The sequence below is a fragment of the Myotis yumanensis genome, unplaced genomic scaffold (genome assembly GCF_028538775.1).
Source record: "Myotis yumanensis isolate MYYU_CA2020_CCGP unplaced genomic scaffold, mMyoYum1.0.hap1 SCAF_5, whole genome shotgun sequence".
Classification (NCBI taxonomy): Eukaryota; Metazoa; Chordata; class Mammalia; order Chiroptera; family Vespertilionidae; genus Myotis; species Myotis yumanensis.
Genome location: NW_027223756.1, coordinates 77,417,528 through 77,438,837, shown reverse-complemented (window position 1 = coordinate 77,438,837; position 21,310 = coordinate 77,417,528). Strand labels below are relative to the sequence as shown.

General features: G+C 51.8%; 1 protein-coding gene across 2 annotated transcripts in view; it reads left to right on the top strand.

Annotated features, from left to right (window-relative positions):
- AP3D1 (adaptor related protein complex 3 subunit delta 1) overlaps positions 1 to 20,095 on the top strand; it is a 44,333-nt gene extending 24,238 nt beyond the window's left edge. For both annotated transcript variants that reach the window (XM_070415722.1, XM_070415724.1), the window contains 23 exons: positions 481 to 530; positions 1,338 to 1,386; positions 2,017 to 2,162; positions 2,244 to 2,392; positions 2,474 to 2,704; positions 3,194 to 3,425; positions 3,873 to 4,018; positions 4,398 to 4,539; positions 5,291 to 5,362; positions 6,080 to 6,155; positions 6,425 to 6,621; positions 7,059 to 7,132; positions 7,387 to 7,561; positions 7,876 to 7,941; positions 8,625 to 8,738; positions 9,728 to 9,871; positions 10,177 to 10,224; positions 10,627 to 10,816; positions 10,996 to 11,084; positions 11,385 to 11,470; positions 12,179 to 12,300; positions 12,384 to 12,463; positions 18,938 to 20,095. In XM_070415722.1, the coding sequence (XP_070271823.1) occupies positions 481 to 530; positions 1,338 to 1,386; positions 2,017 to 2,162; positions 2,244 to 2,392; positions 2,474 to 2,704; positions 3,194 to 3,425; positions 3,873 to 4,018; positions 4,398 to 4,539; positions 5,291 to 5,362; positions 6,080 to 6,155; positions 6,425 to 6,621; positions 7,059 to 7,132; positions 7,387 to 7,561; positions 7,876 to 7,941; positions 8,625 to 8,738; positions 9,728 to 9,871; positions 10,177 to 10,224; positions 10,627 to 10,816; positions 10,996 to 11,084; positions 11,385 to 11,470; positions 12,179 to 12,300; positions 12,384 to 12,463; positions 18,938 to 19,033 (2,774 nt within the window). In that variant the 3' untranslated portion in view covers positions 19,034 to 20,095. The remainder of the gene's footprint in view (positions 1 to 480; positions 531 to 1,337; positions 1,387 to 2,016; positions 2,163 to 2,243; positions 2,393 to 2,473; positions 2,705 to 3,193; positions 3,426 to 3,872; positions 4,019 to 4,397; positions 4,540 to 5,290; positions 5,363 to 6,079; positions 6,156 to 6,424; positions 6,622 to 7,058; positions 7,133 to 7,386; positions 7,562 to 7,875; positions 7,942 to 8,624; positions 8,739 to 9,727; positions 9,872 to 10,176; positions 10,225 to 10,626; positions 10,817 to 10,995; positions 11,085 to 11,384; positions 11,471 to 12,178; positions 12,301 to 12,383; positions 12,464 to 18,937) is intronic.
- Positions 20,096 to 21,310: the final 1,215 nt, after the last annotated feature.

Sequence of the window (21,310 nt, the reverse complement as noted above, 5' to 3'; positions counted from 1 at the left end):
GAGCTCTATGGAACTACCCTGGACAGAGATGCCTGTACTCTTAGGACTTTGATTTTCTCTTGACCACAGAGACCCAGCACCCAGGGTTCTCACTGAGGCTAGTCACACAAGCGCCTCTGCCCAGAATGTGCGAGGTCCAGACTCCAGGATAAGTGCAGGTGCTCCACATAAACCATGGGTTTGTGAAGTTTAGGGACAGGGAGTGCTCCCCCCGCCCCCCACCCCACCATCAGTTCAGTTCCTGGACTGTTTCTGAGGACCAGCCTTGCAAGCCTGCCTTCCCAGGGAGAGTGAGTGGTCAGGCTGCTGTGTTAATCCTTTCCTGTACAAACATCAGCTGGGCCAAGCAGTTCCCAATGTGGTGGTATTTCCCACTCAGTATGACCACTGTGTGTTTGGGTCCCTCCCCTCAAACACACACTGGACATGTTGAGTGGACGTCAGCCTGCCAGGCTCTTAACTGAAGGTTGTCTGTTTCAGTTCTCATCTCCCTGTCCTCCGGCATGCCTAATCACAGTGCCAGCATCCAGGTATGTCCCGGGCCAGACACATGCCACAGGGTCCTGAGGCTCTGCCATCGTCTGGGCCTCTTCTCCCTTCAGTGTCCCTGCCCTGGAAGCCTCCTGCTCCTGTGATCTGACAGATGCTGGCCCACCCTCGTATGTCCCCATCATTCATGCCTGGTGCCCTGCACCCTGGACTATGCCTAGGAGGGAGCAAGCCAGTGGCCATACCTGCTCAACTGCCCTGGTACAGCTCTGAGTTCTTTAGCATCTCCTGGCTCTCCTTGCAGACACCCGAACCTGTGCCTATGTCTTGTCCTCTGTTCTCAGGTCTCCCCCATCCTGAATCTCTATCCTCTTTGTGACCCCTGTAAATGCTGTGTTCACCCTGGAGCACAGAGTCCCATGGGCTCCTTGAGTGGCCTGGGGACCGTTGCCATGGTCACTCCATTGTTTTGGGGGTTCAAGTTTATTTTTATTACATAAGTAACATGTAAGTAGGTCCCCAGATCTCATCCTTGCCCCAGAAAGCATTGCTATGCTGTCTTGTGTCCTCACACATGTGAGCACTGTGGAAAGTGCCAGGGTGTCCATGCATGTTTCTGTGGGTGCTCTCACTGCCCATCTGTAAGATGCATCTACATTGGGTATCTACTGTCTCTCTGTTCTCAGTTGGTGCTTACAAACAGCCCTCCTGAGCTTAGGAGTGCTCCGTAGTGTGGAGGCCATGATGTGCAGAGGCCCCCGGGTTCATAGGGGTGTGGGGCAGGCTGGAGTTCACTGCATTCATCATTGCTTCAAGAGATGTAACCAGTGTCATCTCCTCATTTGCAGCTCTGTGTTCAGAAGTTAAGGATATTAATAGAAGACTCCGACCAAAACTGTAAGTCGCTCCCCTTTGTAGAGCTGTGCACATTCCTGCTGGGGTGCATGAGACTTTTTTGTCGTTAATTAGATATGGCAGCTCACAGCTCCTTGATGTCTCTCCTGGCAGACATGGAGCAACCCTGCTGGTCTTGTGCGCACTCTTCTGTTGTAAATGTAGCAACCCTGCTGGTCTTGTGTGCACTCTTCTGTTGTAAATGTGTTCTGTTGAGAGATCCCAGCCAGTGACACCGGCTAGTGCCTGACTGCGGTGGCCAGGGCTTCTAAGGCCCCGGCGTGTTGACTGCTCTTTTTGAGTTCAAATCTGTTTGTTTAGAGCAGGACAGCCAATAAGTCTTCAGTTTTGCAGTCACATAGTCTCTACTCTTGTAGCTTGAAAGCCGACGTTAGTCAACATTTAAGTAACAGGAGTGGCCTTGTGCCAGTTCAACTTCATTTACAGAACAGGCTTCAGGCTGGACATGGTCTGAAGGGGGTTCTGGAGGGTGCGGTGAAAGGGGGCCAGCAGTGAAACACGTTCTCAGGGTATCCAGGTGGCAGGCCATCTGCAGACTTGGCCTCTCTCTGTGTCAGCCCTGAAGCCTTTTGCAGTGTGTTTGGGTTTAACCGTGTCTCACTGTCTCCTCAGTGAAGTACCTCGGGCTGTTGGCCATGTCCAAGATCCTGAGAACGCACCCCAAGTCTGTGCAGGCCCACAAAGACCTCGTTCTGCAGTGTCTGGATGACAAGGACGAGTCCATCCGGCTGCGGGCCCTCGACCTCCTGTATGGAATGGTGTGTGCCCGTCTGGGGTTGGTTTTGTCACTCTCCGTGTTCCCTTGCCCAACCCCTCTCTCACAAGGCCCCCCCACACAGGTGTCTAAGAAGAACCTAATGGAGATTGTCAAGAAGCTGATGACCCACGTGGACAAGGCGGAGGGCACAACCTACCGGGACGAGCTGCTTACAAAGATCATTGACATCTGTAGCCAGTCCAACTACCAACACATCACGAACTTTGAATGGTGCGTCCCCATGCATCCATAGGCCAGGGGACACAGGGACCAGCCTCCTGGTGGGCGTGTCTCAGTGGCTCCCTCCTGCAGGTACATCAGCATCCTGGTGGAGCTGACCCGGCTGGAAGGCACTCGCCACGGCCACCTCATTGCTGCACAGATGCTAGACGTGGCCATCCGAGTGAAGGCCATCCGAAAGTTCGCCGTGTCACAAATGTCTGTGCTGCTCGACAGCACTCACCTGGTGGCCAGTAGCACCCAGCGCAATGGGATCTGTGAGGTGCTCTACGCCGCTGCCTGGATCTGTGGGGAGTTCTCAGAGTGAGTGGGCTCCAAGGGGCTCCTGGGGCCTGTGCTCACGAGAAGAAAAGATGAGGGAACGTGTTTGGCAGACCCATCCTCTCCCTGGCATTTGCCACACCAAAGCCTAGTCTGCAAACCTGGTTTTCCAAATCACAGAGCGCTCCACCTCTGCACTGGCTGCATCCCTGCTGCTTTCTCATTAGGGAAAAGTCTCTGTAAGCTTTGTGACCATCCTCACGTGCATGGGGTTTTTTTCTCAGGTTTTCTTCCTGTACTTGTCCATTTCAGGTTGTCCATCACCACATTCTTGCTGGTGAATGGTGTCCTTTGCTTTTTTCTCTTAACTCTTTCCTTTTTTAGCTACTCTGTGATTGCCACATTGTTGCCATAGTTTCTTCCCTTAAATCCCCTCCCTCAACCCCTGATGCTGGGTGGGGTTGGGAGCAGCCCCTCCTTTAGCAGAGCGCATGACCCCCCTTCTCTACTCACCCTCTCCCTTGCCATCAGGCACCTGCAGGAGCCGCACCAGACCCTGGAGGCCATGCTGCAGCCCAAGGTCACCACTTTGCCAGGCCACATCCAGGCCGTGTATGTGCAGAATGTGGTGAAGCTGTACGCGTCCATCCTGCAGCAGAAGGAGCGGGACTCAGATGCTGAGGCAGCCCAGGAGCTCACACAGCTCATGGTGGAGCGGCTGCCCCAGTTTGTGCAGAGTGCAGACCTGGAGGTCCAAGAACGGGTACGTGCTAGTAGGCAGCACCTCTGAGGGGGCACAGGTGGAGCCCATCAAGAGTTATGGCGAATGTGTGGACAAATAGGATCTGATTTAAGGGTGTGTGGTCGGCAGACTCAGGGTCAGTGGGTTGCACTTTTAAACCCTAAGTTAGAGCTCCACAGTGCTGCTGGCTGTCTGGGCATGGCCCCTTCTACACATCTTGCTTGTGGGCCTGGTTTTGTTCCACACTTACCTCTGCTGAAGGAGTGGGAGCCAGGACTGCTTGCTCCACAGCCAAAGACTTCTTGTGGAGCCTTACAGGTGTCCTCGGCAGGGCTCCAGACAAAGCAGCTGAGTGTCCCTCCGCGGGCTGGGTTCCTGCATGGTCTGAGTGATGCCTGTGATTGTCAGGTGGCTTTCAGAGCCCTGTGCTCCTTGACTCATCCATAGCTCCTCCATGGCCCCCCACAGGCATCCTGCATCTTGCAGCTGGTCAAGCACATCCAGAAGCTTCAGGCCAAGGATGTGCCAGTGGCAGAAGAAGTGAGCGCCCTCTTTGCCGGGGAGCTGAACCCAGTGGCTCCCAAGGCCCAGAAGAAGGTTCCGGTCCCCGAAGGGTGAGCCGTGTGGCTCATAAGAGGAAATGGAGTTCGGGGCAGGGTTTGTGGCCCCAAGAGGGGCGGTGGGAGCAGCACTGCACCCTGGACCTGAGTCTAAGCAGGAGAAAAGGGCCTCCTGTACCCAAGGCTCCCATAGGCTGGACCCCCATCACATAGGCCAACCAGAGTTCACCAGTTCTTGTGGGGCCCTGCTGTCTCCATCCTTGGTGCCACTCCCAGGAAGTGGGTCTGCTGGCAACTCTTTGCCACAAACCTCAGGGGTGGTGTGAGCCTACATGGGGACTCCACAATATGGGGAGGGCCATGAGGTGTAGCACAGGCTCCAGGGTCAGGCACACAGGCGGGAGCTGCTGTGTGACCTCGCTGTGCCTTGCAGCCTGGACCTGGATGCCTGGATCAATGAGCCGCTCTCAGATAGTGAGTCTGAGGATGAGATGCCCAAGGCTATCTTCCATGACGAGGAGCAGCGGCATGCCAAGCAGCAGCCACCCAAGGCCGATGAGGAGGAGCTGGCCCGGGTGAGTGCCATCGCTCTGGGCAGTTGGCCCACTCAGAGCAGGCTCTGAACCCCGAGCTCGTGGCAGACGTGCATGGTCCTGCTGTATCTAGGCTGTGTCCCACTGTCCTCCACAGAGCGCTGAGTCAACCCTTGACGCCAGAGTTGAGTTTTGGTGCAGTGAGGAGAAACTTCCTTTGACCCTAGAGAGACCCATGGGGGCCTGACCTGGTGCCCAAGGCCTTGTAGGTGCACTCAGCACTCTTCTGTCAGCTCCATAGCCTCCCGGGTAGAAGACTTTATAACAACAGCCCAAGAAAGTACAGAGATGCTGTGTTTCCCTGTTTCCCCACCCCACCATACCTGGCTCCTCTCTTTCTGAAATTAGGGACACTACCCCTCACCTCAGGAACTCCTCCAGCCCCCACTTATGAACTGTCCTGGGCCTCCCAGGCTGAGCCTTTGGGCAGTGTGACCTGGCTCCCATCTCGGCTGTGCCCTGGAGTTGAGGGCGTCTCCCCACTTGAGATCTCGTCCTTGCACGGGAGATGGTAGTTACCCCCTCCTGGGGTTATTGCCACCTGCTGCCTATCCCCACACCTGCTACTTCCCACTGCTGAACTCAATATCCCTGTCGGTCAAAGGCCCATAGTGAAAGTACTGGTGAACCCTGGCCCCCACCCGGGAGCTGCAGCATGGAGGTGGCCCACAGCTGGAAAGGAACAAGGGCTTATGCTCCACATGTTCACTGACGTTGAATCTTATCCCCACAGCGTCGAGAAGCCCGGAAACAGGAGCAAGCCAACAACCCCTTCTATATCAAAAGTTCCCCGTCCCCCCAAAAGGTGAGGCCTGCCTGAAACATCCTCCAGGGACATACACCGGCCCTGTGGGGGCCCTTGTTGGGGAGACCAGGGGCCACCATCAGGGCAGTGATGGGCTGTCTTTATAGATTGACATGGCAGGACTGAGGAGGTTTCCAGACCCTGGGACCTGGCAAACAGTCCCACACATGGTGCTCAAGTTCAGGCTACTCTGACCAACAGGCAGAAAGGCTGCAGAGGTGGCGCCTCTCAGCATGTGGGCACTGCACCTGGGATGTTCTGCCTGGCAAGAACATTCTACATATTGGTCCGGGGGTGTCACTGTCTGCTTTCATTGGTACCCTTACCCAGTGGATTCCCAGTGGAGGGCACATTGGGCTCTGCACAGGAGATGTGGCTCTGTGTAGTGGGCTTAGGTGCTTCCCTTCTTGGGCTTGCTGGGTCTCTGCTTGGTGACTCTGCTTGGCCTCCTAAGGGACCCACAGACCTTTCCTCACCTGTGGTGTGAGAGGGTACCTGTGTTGTCTGCCTAACTTGGAAAAAAGGGATTCAGAGGGAGAAAGTTAATGGAAGTTTTGTGTCTCGATCTATACTTGTTCATGCTGTAGACAGTCTCCCAGGAGGACCCCTTGCTTCCCCATGTCGTCGTCACTAACACTCCTCTCATTGGGCAGTGAACCCTTCCTCGGGTGTCACCATTCATCCTGCCCAATAATGTTTTGCTGTTTGCCTCTGCAGCGTTACCAGGATGCACCGGGCGTGGAGCACATACCCGTAGTGCAGATCGACCTCTCAGTGCCCCTGAAGGTGCCAGGCAAGTGTCTGACTAGTTTAGGGAATGTAGGTGGCATAGGGACAGGGAGCTCTCTGATGGCAAGGGTGGCAGGAGACCCTGAGCCCAGTTCCTGACTGTCATTCAGAAAGCTTCCACCCGAGTCTAGTGGCTCGAGGGGCATTGCCTGCATGTCCCATCACCCTCTAGTGCAGGCAGGGTGCAGGGTGGTTCTCCTGAGTCCCGGGCTGCTCACATAGGGCTCTGGGGCCGGAGTTGGATGAGGTTGAGGCCCATGTTCATGCCTACAGGGCTGTCCACATCAGAGCAGTACGTGAAGCTGGAGGAGGAGAGGCGGCACCGGCAGCGGCTTGAGAAGGACAGGCGGAAGAAAAAGAGGAAGGAGAAGAAGGGCAAGGTGCGACGCCATAGCTCGCTGCACACAGAGAGTGACGAGGACATTGCCCCGGCTCAGCAGGTGGACATCATCACTGAGGAGATGCCCGAGGTCAGCCTTTTAGCCTGACACAGGCTTCTTCCTGCCTCCATGTGACCCAGCTGGTCAGAGAGCTACACTCGTGTGCTGCCTCATTGCCACTATCTCTGCGCCCTAGGAAGGCCGAAGCCAGTGCTGTTCTCTGCCCAAGCCTAAAGGCCAGGGAGTGTTGAGCTATGAGTGGGTGTGTGTGTGTGTGTGTGTGTGTGTGTGTGTGTGTGGTCTCTTCTCCCTCCCCCATCCTGCACTTCCACTCTGTTTCCTGTAGCCTGGAGGTACTGGCCCATTCCAACCTTTTGGACCGATCAGATACTCTCATGTCTGTGGACCTGGGTGTTTGTTTCCAAGAAGGGTGGGGGGGGGGGCGGGGGGGGGGCGGGCTCCTGATAGGCTCAAGTGCAGGGTCCAATGGGCTGGGTGAACACCACCAAATCTCTTTCTTCCCTTAGAATGCTCTGCCCAGTGACGAGGATGACAAAGACCCTAATGATCCCTACAGAGCCCTGGACATTGACTTGGATAAGTGAGTGTGGGGCTGGGCCTGGGTAGCGGCCCTGCAGGGCTAGACTCAGGCCTAGGCTTTCCTGATGTTTCTCTGTCCTTGCCATCCCCCTCCACCCTTTACATTTTTATACAACGAGTGTGGACAGAAGGGGTGGCAAAGGGTTCATCCTCCTCCAGACCTCGTCACAGGCCACACGCATGCCTGGTGGCAGAGATCAAGTGCAGGAGGACAAGCCCGGCTTTTCCTGTGACCTGCCCCTACCCCACCCCCAGGCCCTTAGCCGACAGCGAGAAACTGCCCGTCCAGAAACATAGAAATGCCGAGACCTCCAAGTCCCCTGAGAAAGAGGACATACCTGTTATAGAAAAGAAAAGCAAGAAGCCCAAGAAGAAAGAGAAGAAGCACAAGGAGAAAGAAAGGGAAAGAAGGAAGGAGAAGGAGCGGAAGGTGAGGCCTGCCTGACTGCCTGCGAATCTCATTGTCCTTCCTCCCCGCCCCCCTCCGGTGCAGGCGGGCAGTCGTATGGGAGACGGCAGGCACCCCAGCCATTGGTGGCACTGAGACTTGTCACAGCCTGTTGTGATCAGGGGAAGGTGAACTGTTGTCAGCCTCCCTCAGCGGAACATCCAGATATTTTTTGTTTGCATGCATTTTATCCATGTGGCCCTGTGCCTGGTGGGGGCTGCCTTGCAGGTTCCACCCAGGCTTTCTTGGGGTTTGTCCTGCACTTTGGCCACAGGCCCATCTTTCTGTGGTTTCAGAGCGAGGACTTAGATTTCTGGCTGTCCACCACACCACCGCCTGCCGCTGCCCCAGCCGCATCCATGGTAAGACCCTGACGGGTGCACTGTGCTAACCCCACAAGGTCCTCAGCTGGATGGGTGCATTTCATGGCCTTGGCAGAGCTGCCTCTCTCAGGAGTGCAGGGACATGCTCTCTGCGTGCTCTCTGCGTACTCCCCACATAAGCCCTTCCCCTCCATCACCCATCGGGACCTTCCTGGCTGTCCAGGCCCCTGATGGACTCTCACACAGGCCAGCCAGATTTGGGCAGCTTTCATGCCTCGTGCCTTACCAAGGCAGTGGCTGTAGCAATGTGGCAGTGGTTGGGCGACTGGCCCTCAATACAGAGCCTGCCACTGCCCCAGCCCCATCCACAGTGCCCCCCGAGTCTGGCAGCAGCCTTGAGCAGTCTCTTTATGAAAGTAGACGGTGCTCTGTGGCTCTGGGGTCTTATGCGGTGACCCCAGTCAGTGCCATATGGTCTCAGACCAGGCTTCCTCTCCCATCTGTCAGCCGCTTGCACTTCTTGATGGCCACACACCTGCATGCTGACAAAACATCTGGCACCCAAGAGGAGGCCGCCCGGGCAGAGGAGGCCCAGGGTGTGTCCCAGTATGAGGGTAGGCCAGGGCACAGGGGTAGAGGATACCCTGTTTTGGGTCCTGGCTACCCTCTCCCTCCTCCACCCTCCACCCACCCCTGAGCCTCCACTACCGTGTTCCCTGCAGGGAGAGCCAACAGTGAGCACAGTCATCACTGCTCCTGAGGAAGAGCGTGAGGAACCCAAGAGACAGGAGCAAGATGAGGAGGAGGAGGAGGAAGAGGAGCGAGACTCTGAGAAGGTGAGGATTCCCACCTGGTCGTTCTCACGGGGGTGGGCCATGCATCTACACTGAGGGCTGGTGAGGGAGAGACCAGGTTCAGGGGTGGAGGATGGTTACCTATTGCCCAAATCCCTCCAGTGGGGGCCATTGACCTGATGGTGGTCTCCTGTCACTGTGTTTATGGGGTTCTGGTTTTCATGGTAGCTTTATTAAGTTGTAACTCATACTACAAAGCTCGCCCTTTAAAGTGAACAGTTCACTGTACTGGTTGGTGGTGCATTCTAAAAGTTGTGTAACCATCTGCCTAATTCCTGAACATTTCATCATCTTCTCTTCCCCAAAAAAAACCTGTCCCCCCCCATCAGTAGTCATCACCCCGGGAAGGCTGACCCTCCACCCAGCCCGACAACCACCAATCTACTTCCTGTCTCTGATTTTGCCTGTTTTGGACATAAATGGGATCACACACTGTGACCCTTGTGTCTGGTTCCTCTCACTGAGCATTGTGTTTTCAAACTCCATCCACATGTGTCAGTGCTTCACTCCTTTTCATGGCTGAGTAATATTCCAGTGCAAATGGACTACATTGTGCTTATCCTTTCATCTACTGAAGTACTTTTGGATTGTTTTCACTTCTTGGCTGTTGTGAATCCTGCTGCTGTGAACACGTGGGCAGGTTTCTGTGTGGACAGAGGTTTTCAATTCTTGGGTGTGTTCTGAGGAGTTTCCTATTTGCTGGGCCATCAAATGAATTCTTGCTCTTTTCCCCTGTATGTTTTTGCTCCAAATCGGCAGCAACTGTCCGGCAGTGAGTTCCCAGGTTCTTATCTCAGTTGTACTGAGCTTCGTCCATTCCCCGTGGACCCTGGGGAGTTTTTGGCCCATCCACCCTGACATCTGACCCTTACCTGGGTGCATTTGGTCCCTGTGTCTTCAGCCAGGGTACATGATGGGAGGGCATCGCCATACAAGTGTGGGGTTGACCCTGACCTTTGCTCTGGCTTCAGAAACCTTCCAAGCATAAGAAGAAGAAGCATAAGAAGGAAAAGGAGGAGAGACCCAAAGACAAGAAGAAATCCAAGAAGAAGCCTCCTGCAAATGATGGGGTGGCAGAACCCGTGGAGAACGGCGCACTCAATGAGCCTCTTCCGGTGAGGGGTACTTTACTTGCCTCTGAGGAGCCAGCTGTGGCAGGCTGTCGGGCCTTAGGCGGTGGGCTGGTGGTCCCTAGGGTCTGACTGGACATTGGAGGGCAGGGTTCGTCTCTCTCACCATGCTGGTATCAGAATCCTCTGGGCGTAAACTTGTGCTGTCTGTGGGGGTGCTCCTTGCCCCCCAGATCTCAGAACCCTAGTATTTCAACCCAGAGCACTTGGCAGCTCCCGCCGACTTTGTTTTGTGAGGGCACGCTAAGGCTCTGGTGAACCAAAGCTGAATCGTTTTCCTTTGTTCCCAGCCCATGTCCAGCTACTCCCTCCTGGCTGAGAATTCCTACGTTAAAATGGTGAGCAATGCAGGCATTTCAGAGGTGCTGGTGGGTGGCTTGGTGTCCCTTTGTTTGGGAGGGGGAGGTGGCTGCACCATGGGGGGCATGAGTGGCTCCAACTGTGCGTTCCCCTTGGCAGCCTCTCCATGGAAAGAACCCCACGTCACATGTGTGACAGCAAGGCCTGCTCACCATGGGCGAGGTCAGGGGCAGATGGGATGGCAGACTGTTTTCAAAGGACAGGAATAGCTAAATACTGCAGACAAAACGGAGATGAGGTTTTCAGTGAGGACTGGGAAGCATTCCTTCACACTTCTGAGCTTATAGAATGGGTGTTGCATTCCCTTGGGCCCCTGTGCTGGCCCAGAATGGGTCCCATGGGCTCCCACCACAACCATTCAGCCCAGTCTTGCTTTGCAGACATACGACATTCAGGGCAGCCTACAGAAGGACAGCCAGGTCACCGTGTTCATTGTACTGGAAAACCAGAGCAGCAGCTTCCTGAAGAGCATGGAGCTCAACGTGCTGGACTCACTCAACACCAAACTGGCCCGGCCAGAGGGCTCCTCTGTCCATGATGGCGTCCCCGTGCCTTTCCAGCTGCCTCCAGGTGAGCAGTGGCTGACGCCCAGGGCTCAGTGGAGGCCAGGCATTCTCTCAGGCTTGAGCTCGTTCTTATCACACCTCCTTCCTTCGGTCCTAGGGATGCCCACTCACCTGCTTCCGGGGGGCTGGCTTCGTGCAGCTTCTCAGGCCAGCCCGCCTCTCTCTCCCTTCCCCCCTCACCAGGCATCTCCAATGAAGCTCAGTTTGTGTTCACCATTCAGAGTATCATCATGGCCCAGAAACTCAAGGGAACCCTGTCATTTATTGCTAAGGTATGCGGGGCCTGAGGTAGTGGAACGGCCTGCATTAACCCCCACACCACTGCAAGCACACCCAGAACCCAGGACTGGGTGTCCAGAGAGCAAGTGAGGCCCTGCATGGGAGCCACTCCCAGATCACCTGGATGCATCTGAGCTCGAAGACCCTGCCTCTTTCCCTAGTCATCCTGTTTCCAAGCTCAAGGCCTGGCCCCCACTGCACATTCACCCCGCTCTGGAGCTTTCAGGCATAGTCCCTGCACCCCACTCACCCAGCCCCTCCTCCCTACTCACCCTGCATCACTGCTCCCACAGAACGACGAGGGCTCTACCCACGAGAAGCTGGACTTCAAGTTGCACTTCAGCTGCACCTCATACTTGATCACGACTCCGTGCTACAGGTGCATGAGCCCACCTGCCTTCCCTTCCCACCTTCACCCCGAGTCCCATGGGGCAGCCAGAGTGGGTCCCACCCCACTTTACTGTTGTGTGAGGCTCTCTTTGTGCAGTTACCTCACAAAGTCCTCTGACCTAAGTGTGAAAAGGCAGTAGGGTTGGATGACCAGCTTGTAGGTAGTGTAGAAAGTCCGGCTCCTCTGCCATGTCAGCAGCTCAGGCCACATAACAAACACCATAGGCTAAGCAGCTCAAACAACAAACATTAGTTCTCTCTCACAGCCTTGGAGGTTGGAAGCCCAGATCAAGGTGTTGGCAGGTTGATTTCTCCTGAGACCTCTGTCTTTGGCATGTAGACTCCAACTTGTGTCCTCACATGATTGTCCCTCTGTCCTGATCTTTTACAAGGACCCAGTTATGTTGGATGAGGGCAGTGACCTCATTTTACCTTAATCACTCCTTTAAAGACCCCCATCTCCCAATATAGTCACATTCTGAGATCCTGGAGTTCGGGGCTTCAACATAGGAATTGGGCAGGGGTGGGGGCGGGGGCGGGGGCACACAGTTTAGCCCATATCTTGTAAGACCCTTGGAGACCTCCCAAGTCGTTGGCACACAGGAGGGGTCCCACCTCCACAGCTGGGGGCTTTGTCTGCCTTGATGCTGGGGACCCTGCCTGTTGTCAGCCTCCCCGTCCTGTGTCTTTTCCACAGTGACGCCTTTGCCAAGTTGCTGGAGTCTGGGGACCTGAGCATGAGCTCAATCAAGGTTGATGGCATTAATATGTCCTTCCAGAACCTTTTGACAAAGATCTGCTTTCTTCACCATTTTTCTGGTAAGGGATTTGATGGGACTGGTAGGTGGGAGTCTTTGCTCCCCTCGGGGCCACATTGGCCTCACCCACTTGCTCTGTTGCAGTTGTGGAACGAGTGGACTCCTGCGCCTCCCTGTACAGCCGATCCATCCAGGGTCACCACGTCTGCCTCCTAGTGAAAAAGGTGAGCCTACATGAAGGCAGCCTCTCACTCCTGCCACCATGCCCTCACCATGTCTCCTCCCTCTAGTCCCTGCAGACTCTCCTATGGAACACATGGCTGAGTTCAGTCTGTGACTGCTCTGCTGAGGTCCATGGAGCCCATGTTCATGAGGACAGTTGGCCTTGGGTTTTCTGCTGGGTTTGGGCATCAGCACACCCATGGCCTCATCACATGAGGTGGGGGCTGTTCTGCCCTCCTGTGTTTCCTGGGACAGGTTGTGTATAATTCATGTACTTCTTCCTTACACGTTTTGCAGAATCCACCAGGGAAACCATCCAGGCTTGGAGGTTTCTTTTCCTTTTTTTTTTTTTTTTTTATATATATATTTTATTGATTTTTTACAGAGAGGAAGGGATAGGGATAGAGAGTTAGAAACATCGATCAGCTGCCTCCTGCACACCCCCTACCGGCGATGTGCCCGCAACCAAGATACATGTCCTTGACCGGAATCGAACCCTGGACCCTTCAGTCCGCAGGCCAACGTTCTATCCACTGAGCCAAACCAGTTAGGGCTTGGAGGTTTCTTTTTTGGGAGGTTTTTACCTACACGTTCATTTATTTACTAGTCATAGGATCCTCAATTTCTCTAATTCCCCTCAGGTGAGTGTTGGTAGTTTGTGGTTTTCAAGGAATTAGTTTGTTTCACCTAAGTTACCGAATTACTTGATGTGGGCAGAGTCATTTGTGGTCCTCTAGTTCTTAGAATGCCCGAGTGGTCAGTAGTAATTACTTTCCTTCAATTCTGATGTTAGCAGTTGTGTCTTCTCTCATTTTTCTTGTGTTGTGTTTTTTTTTTTAATTTTCTTTATTGTTGAAATTATTACAGATGTCTCCTTTGGGTTTTTGTTTTTGTTTTTTTTCCCATTGACTCCCTTTACCCCACACTCGCCCCTCCCAAGCCTTCACCACACTATTGTTTGTGTTCTCATTTTCTTGGTTATCCTAGAGTTTATCAATTTTATTTATTTATTTTAGTTTTTAGTCAGCTTTTAATGAAAATATAATAAAATAACAGTTTCTCATCACTGTACATTAAGACTGCACACTTCTGAATGGAGAGATCAGTCATCGGTAAATTGCTTTTCTATGACACTTGAGGACTGCGTACTTGCAGCTTTGACCTGAATTTATCTAACACTCTCAATTTTATTGATCTTTTGAAAGATCAATATAAAAACTTCGGGTGGAATATGGGTACGTCACCACCCTGACTGTCCCTTGACCCTCCCTCTGTGAGCAGTTGTGTATTGCACTTGCAGACATCAAAGATGCCATCACATCACATTATAATTTGTTTTTGATCCTTGACAGATTTCAGAGAACTCAGGAGCAGTGTGTCTGTTGTGCTTGTCCATGTGTTGACCATTTCTATTGTTCTTTCATTCCTAATGTCTATGTCTTCTTCTGGCTCAGTCCCTTCTGTCTGAAGAACTTTGTTTTAGCAATTTTTTTATTTTTTATTTTTTATTTTTTTATTGATTTCAGAGAAGGGAGATGGAGAGATAGAAACATCAATGATGAGAGAGAATCATTGATCAGCTGTCACCCACTGGGGATTGAGCCCGCCACCCAGGCATGTTTCCTGACTGGGAATCAAACCGTGACCTCCTGGTTCATAGGTCAGCGATCAACCACTGAGCCACACCAGCTGGGTTGTTTTAGCAGTTCTTTTAGGACCAGGTCTGTTGGCTATAGATTCTCTCAGTTGTTCTTCAGCTGGTTATTCTTTACTAGAGGCCTGGTGCACGAAATTCGTTCACTGTGGGGGGCGGGGGCAGTGGGGGGGTGGAAGTCCCTCAGCCCGACCTGCTCCTTCTCGCAGTCTGGGAGCCCTCAGGGATAGGCCCCCCCACACCAAAGGGTTACAGGTTCAATTTCCAGTCAAGGGCACATACCTGGGTTGCAGGTTCAATCTCCAGCCACAGTCAGGGCGTATGCAAGAGGCAACCAATTGATGTGTCTCTCTCACAATGATGTTTCTCTCCTCCCTCCCTCCATCCCTCCCACTCGCTCTAAAAAATATATATATCAGTCAATGGAAAAAATAATATCCTTAGGTGAGGATTAACAACAATAAAAAATCAACCAATGGCCCTGGCTGGTGTGGCTCTGGCATGGCTCAGTTGGTTGGGCTTCGTCCCATGCACAAAAAGGTTGCTGGTTCAATTCCTGGTCAGGGCTCATGCCTGGGTTGTGGGCTTGGTCTCCATTAGGGGGCGTGCAGTTGGCAGCTGATTGATGTTCTGCTCTCACATGTTTCTCGGTCACTCTCCCTCTCTCTCTAAAAAAATCAATTTTTTAAATCAACTAATGTGCCCTAGCTGGTTTGTCTCAGTGAATAGAGTATCAGCCTGTGAACTGAAGGGTCCTGGGTTCAATTCCGGTCAAGGGCACATGCCCAGGTTGTGGGCTCGATGATTCCCAGTTGGGGGCATGCAAGAGGCAGCCAATCAGTGAGTCTCATCATTGATGTTTCTGTCTCCCTTCCTCTCTGAGATCAATCAAAATATTTTTTTAAAAATCAACTGATGAATGCATAAATAAGTGGAACAACAAATTGATGTTTCTTCTTTTCTCTCTCTCAAAAAAAAAAGTTTTAAAAAAATGTGATACTCCTAACACACCAAACATGAACGTTGCGCAGCCTTTTTTTTTTTAAATTAGATCTTTATTGTTCAGATTATTACAGTTGTTCCTCTTTTTTCCCCCCATACCTCCCCTCCACCCGGTTCCCACCCCACCCTCTGCCCTTACCCCCCCCACTGTCCTCATCCATAGGTGTACGATTTTTGTCCAGTCTCTTCCCGCATCCCCCACACCCCTTTCCCCACCGAGAATAGTCAGTCCACTCCCTTTCTATGCCCCTGATTCTATTATATTCACCAGTTTATTCTGTTCATCAGATTATTAATTCACTTGATTTTTAGATTCACTTGTTGATAGATAAATATTTGTTGTTCATAATTTGTATCTTTACCTTTTTCTTCTTCTTCCTCTTCTTAAAGGATACCTTTCAGCATTTCATATAATACTGGTTTAGTGGTGATGAACTCCTTTAGCTTTTTCTTATCTGTGAAGCTCTTTATCTGACCTTCAATTCTAAATGATAGCTTTGCTGGGTAAAGTAATCTTGGTTGTAGGTTCTTGGTATTCATCACTTTGAATATTTCTTGCCACTCCCTTTTGGCCTTCATAGTTTTTGTTGAGAGATCAGCTGACAGTCGTATGGGTACTCCCTTGTAGGTAACTGACTTTTTTTCTCTTGCTGCTTTTAAGATTCTCTCTTTGTCTTTTGCTCTTGGCATTTTAATTATGATGTGTCTTGCTGTGGTCCTCCTTGGATTCCTTTTGTTTGGGGTTCTCTGTGCTTCCTGGACTTGTAAGTCTATTTCTTTCACCAGGTAGGGGAAGTTTTCTGTCATTATTTCTTCAAGTAGGTTTTCAATATCTTGCTCTCTCTCTCTTCTGCACCCCCATAATTCGGATGTTGGTATGCTTGAAGTTGTCCCAGAGGCTCCTTACTCTATCTTCATATTTTTGGATTCTTTTTTCTTTTTGTTTTTCCGGTTGGGTGTTTTTTGCTTCTTTGTATTTCAAATCTTTGACTTGATTCTTGTGATCCTCTAGTCTGCTGTTGGAACTCTGCATAATATTCTTTATTTCAGTCAGTGTATGCTTAATTTCTAGTTGGTCCTTTTTCATATCCTTGAGGGTCTCACTAGATATCTTGATGGTCTCACTAAATTTATCGGCGGTTTCTAGAAAATTCTTGAAAAACCTTATAAGTGTGGTTCTGAACTCTATATCCAGTAGTTTGCTTTCCTCCATTTCTGTCATTTGTGACCTGTTTCATTGTCTCCGCATTTTTTTTTGCTTCCTTGTGTTGATAGAGTGGCTTTCTGTACTAGGTGTCCTATAGGGCCCAGTGGCTCAGCCTCCCCAATTACCTGAGGTGGACACTCTTGGTGCACCCTTTTGTGGGCTTTGTGCACAGTCTTGTTGTAGTTAAGCCTTGATTGTTGTAGGTATCACTGGGAGGAATTGACCTCCAGGCCAATTGGCTGTGAGAATCAGCTGTGTCTATGGTGGGAGAACTTCTGTGCTGGAGACACCCTTATGGGGCAAGACTTGCTTCAGTGGGGCTTTGGTGCTCACTGAGTCTGCCCCCTGAGTGTGTCCCTTATGGATCTGAGGAGTTGTAATCTGGATGGTCCCACTCTGACCACTGGGTACACTGGCTCTTGGATCTCTAAGGAGGTGCTAATTTAGCCTCTGCCTGAGGCTACCCAGCAGGAGCTATGGAGAGATCTGCAAATTCCTCTTCTTTGTTTGGGGTTTGAAGGTGCCCAGATGAAGCCCAGCTGTGAAGCAGTGCAAGCTACTGTGGGGCCTTGGGCCTTCTTTTGGAAGTTCTGGGTCTGTCTGACTCAGCTGCAGTTTGTTAGGTAATTTTCAGATTGCAGGGGGCCAGGCCTTTCATATGCAAAAGGCTCTGTGCACAGCTTGGGTGGGGTGGGGTCTCAGGAAATCAACAGGGCAGAGCAAACAGCTATGGCTGCTCCTCAGTCCTCCCCTAAGAGGCCAGGAGTCTCAGTGTCCCGGTAATCACTGCAAGCACCTCTGAGAGAAAGCCGCCCTCGAGTTCCGACCGATGCCAGACAGTCCAGTTTCTCCCCGTATGAGTCTGGGTCCCCAGAAAGTTTGCCCGGAATTGGAGTTCAGGGTAGTCGGGAGCTTGAGACTCCCTCCCGATTGAAAAAGACAGCTGCGTCCTCAGTTGCCAGCCCTTTCCGCATGCGCCTCCGTACCTCTGCACTTTACTTCCACACCTCCTCTGAGTTTCAGTGTGCTTTTCTCTTTCCTTCTAGTTGTAGAATTTCCACTCAGCCAGCCTTCCTGTGGTTCTGGATGATGTCCGTTTTGTCTTTTAGTTGTATTTTTGAAGTGGTTGTGTGAGGCAGCAATTTCAGGTGTTTACCTATGCCGCCATCTTGGTTTCCTTTCTGCGCAGCCTGTCTTAAAGGTGTGCAGAACACAATATCCAGAAAACGTTGCAACCAACACAACATATTGTAATGTGTTGTTCTCTGTCATGATCATGGGGCAACAGGAGCCCAGCATCACAAGAGATATTGTATTGCATACCACTAGCCAGAAAAAGATCTACTAGTAGATTCAAAATTTGGCATTAAAGTCTAAAAATTGCCAGAGACCTGCTATACTTTAAAAATATGCCATTTCCACTTGGAATCCACGGTTTCTGGTGAGAAGTCACACTCCTCTGTACCTTTATTCTTTATATAGGGAGTGCAACTTTTTCTCTGGCTGTTCTCAAGATTTTTCTTTGTCTCTAGTTTCCAGCAGTTTATGATGTTTCCAGGCATTTAATTCTTTGGGTTTATCTGTTTGGAGTGTGTTGAACTTGGTGAATCTTTGCATTTCTTTATAAAATTTGGGGAGTTTTGGCTATTATTAACGATTTCAGCACTGCATTTTTTTTATCATCTCTTTCTGGCAGCCCAGAGACCTGAACCCAGACTTTCTGTTACCATTCTTCAAGTCTCTGAGGTTCTGCCCACCCCCCACTCCCTCAGTCCCTTGTGCTGTCTGTTCAGACTGCAGTGTTTCTAGTAACCTGCTGTCAAGTTCACCGACTCTTTCCTCTGCTGTTGAATCCATTCAGTGAGTTTTTTATTTTGATTATCACATTTTTGGTTTAAAGTTTCCATGAGGTTTTTCTGTATGTCTTCTGTTTGTTTCCTGAGGTGCTCTGTTTTCTCTTAGTTTCGAGAGTGTTGTGATTGCTTCTGGGAGATTCTCACAGCAGCCACTTCCTCACCTCTGTCAGATCCGTCTGACATCTGCTTCATCTCAGTGTGGTGTTTACCGATTGTCTTTCCCAGTGAGCTGAGATGCCCTGGGCTTTATATGCTGAGTAATCTGGGACTATATCCTAGATATTTTGAATATGCCTAGTGTCTGGGCCTTGTTTAAGTCCTGGGGAGAATGTTGATGCATAGGCTCCTACTGCAATTTTCACACCTTTGTCCTCCACAGCACGGAGCTGCCTCACATGCCCCCGTGCATGGGGCCAGGGCCGGGCGGTGCTCTGTGTTCTCAGAGTCTGGTGTGCTGGCTCCTCAGGGTGAGGGCCATGTGTGCTCAGCTTCAGGCAGGTCCTCAGTTCGTGAACAGTTTTGCAGGTCACTTTGCCCAGCTCTGTCAAGCTCTTCCCAGGTTCTGATTCCAGTTGTGGGCCCCTGGCCACCACTGCAGGCCTCAGTCCAGGTTCCACAGCTCCTCATTTGTTCCGATTTTGAAAGCACCCCCACATAGGGACAGCATTTGGAAAAATCCAAAGTGCAGTACATGTATTCGTGAGGCAGGATTTTCATGCAGTTTTCAACTTACTGGACTGCGCTTTCCCTTTTTCAGGGTGAGAAGTCTGTATCAGTAGATGGGAAGTGCAGCGATGCCACACTGCTCAGCAACCTGCTGGAGGAGATGAAGGCTACATTGGCCAACTGCTGACTGTTGTCACTGAGGCCACCACAGAGAGGACGTGAAGGAGAGACGGGTTCCAACTGCTAGTTTCTCCTCTGTCGCATGTACTTATTCAGCCCGGCGTTAAGTCCACTGTCGTCACGGTTAGACATTGATGTCATATGTTCACTGATTTTTCCTGTCATCTTTTTTACTTTGACTCTTCCCACTCTCTTTGGGGAGAAACCCTGCTCCAGTCCTCAAACCATCAGTGACTCCTGTAGCCGGGGTCAACTCTACATGGCCACTGTCCAAGCCAGGACCGGGTGGGCCCGGGTGATGAGTGTACAGCGGACAGGACAGGGCAGGGAGGCACGTCCTGCTTCTGTGAAGTCATCCAATCCCACTAGTCTCCAAGTCCCCACCTGGGAGGCGAGAGATGGGCTGGCTGCTCACCACAGTGACATTCCCCTCACACCTCACAGCCAGTCAGTTCTCTCTCGCCAGGAAACATGGTGGGGAAATGGTCATGCAAGCCATTGTCCATTGCATTGTGTCCCACTGCTGTGTTTGTGTGCCGGGTAGAGAATGGCAGTGGATTGCAAGGGGTGAGGGCTGCAGTCTGGGTAGGGATTTATTCAGGACCCTTAACAGAACAGGAACTGGACATTGTTTTGTTTCCTTTTCAGTAAAATAGGTCTCGGTTGACATTGCTTGGGGTGAGCCACAGGCTTTGTCCTCCCGTCATATCCGCAGCTGCTGGGAGGGCCCAGTCCTGGGTTCCATGGCCCCGATGGTGAAGCACATGCGTCCTGGGGAGGTCGGGTCCCTTAATGCGCCTCATGGGCAGGGCAAGGGGACTCTGGCCCACCCCAGTGAGACTTTCCTCAGAGATGATGGTCCTCAATGATGTTTTAACTATCCTTTTGATGAAAACTGTCACTTTAGCATGTAATCTATTGCAGAATCCTGTGCAGTGATTCTAGAATCTCGAAATTGTATGATGTGTTATATAAGAATTTGCTATCAACATTCCCATGTAAAGGAGACATATCACGCTGCTGTCATGATTTTGTGTCAAGACGATCCAATAAACTTGCAAAATAGGCATTTACCTGTTGGCGGGGGTCATCCCCTGGTGGCAGGGGGGTTGCGGGGGGCTGTGGGACACCCTCATCCTCTCGGGAGGTGACATGATCCCCATGCCATCCAGGTCCCTGGACTGGAAGTAATAGGGTCCAACACCACACAGTGGCCATCACCCTCCCTTTCCCAGAAACCGCACTGGTAAGAGGTGTGCTGGGTGAGTGGCGGGAGCAGATGCTAGAAGGAAAGCCCGGCTGCTGTTAATTCACCACATTGCCACTGGCTTTTCCTGACAACGCATGTACAGGGTGACTCAAATCCGGTCAGGCTGGGTCAGTGGACAGAGAGCCCAAATCAGTCACAACTGGAATCTCCTAGTGTAGGGGGGTGGAGATCAGCCCCACATTAAACCCCACTTGGAGCACCAGTGGGGAGAAAGGCCTCGCCAGTCCTGCCTCTACCACCGTCAGCCAGCAGGCCCTTTCCACTTCTCAGTGGGGAAAAGTGCATCATGTAGCACACCAACCCCTTGCATTGCCCTCGGGCTGGAAAGGCAAAGGCCAATGTAGAAATAGCAGTGACGGGGTGCCCAGGATCCTGGTGATCAGCCAGCCCTGCTCCTGGCACACACCCCTCCCTGTGTTTATTGAAGACGTCCCGTGACTCCATTATTTGACAGTCTATCCAAATATCACCTGAGCCTCTCATGCTGTTTTGTTTAAATCCTACCGGATAAACACACAGGTGAAAATGTGGCTAGCATTCTGTCAGGGAAATTTCAGTAGGAAGCTGTGCAGCATGTGTGGGGTCCTCAAAAGGCCTGTGACTCAACCCCCACTCTTCCCCTCCAGACACAAGAACAAGAGGGAGCTGGAGGAGGAAGTCAGGGAAGCAGCACCCAGGCCGAGAAAGGAGTGCCTGCTCAGGACAGACTGACAGGCAGGAAAGGTACCTCAGGGCAGCATTTCAGAGCCGCCCTCCCGTCTTGGAACAGCTATACAGCCTGGATCACAATCCATGTGGAGTGTTTTCGAAGCAGTGCTGTAGGGTTCCTTGGACTGAGTTTCAGCCCCACATGACCTGATGACCTGAGCCCCATGATACACTGAAGCCAACCCTGTCTCACTAGACTGCCGTCTCCCTTTGAATCATCAGAACCATCTCGCTCCCAGGCTCCTTTCCGGGTGAGCCTGCCCAGGTACGCTCTGGCACATCACAATCAAATTGGTGTGGGGACTG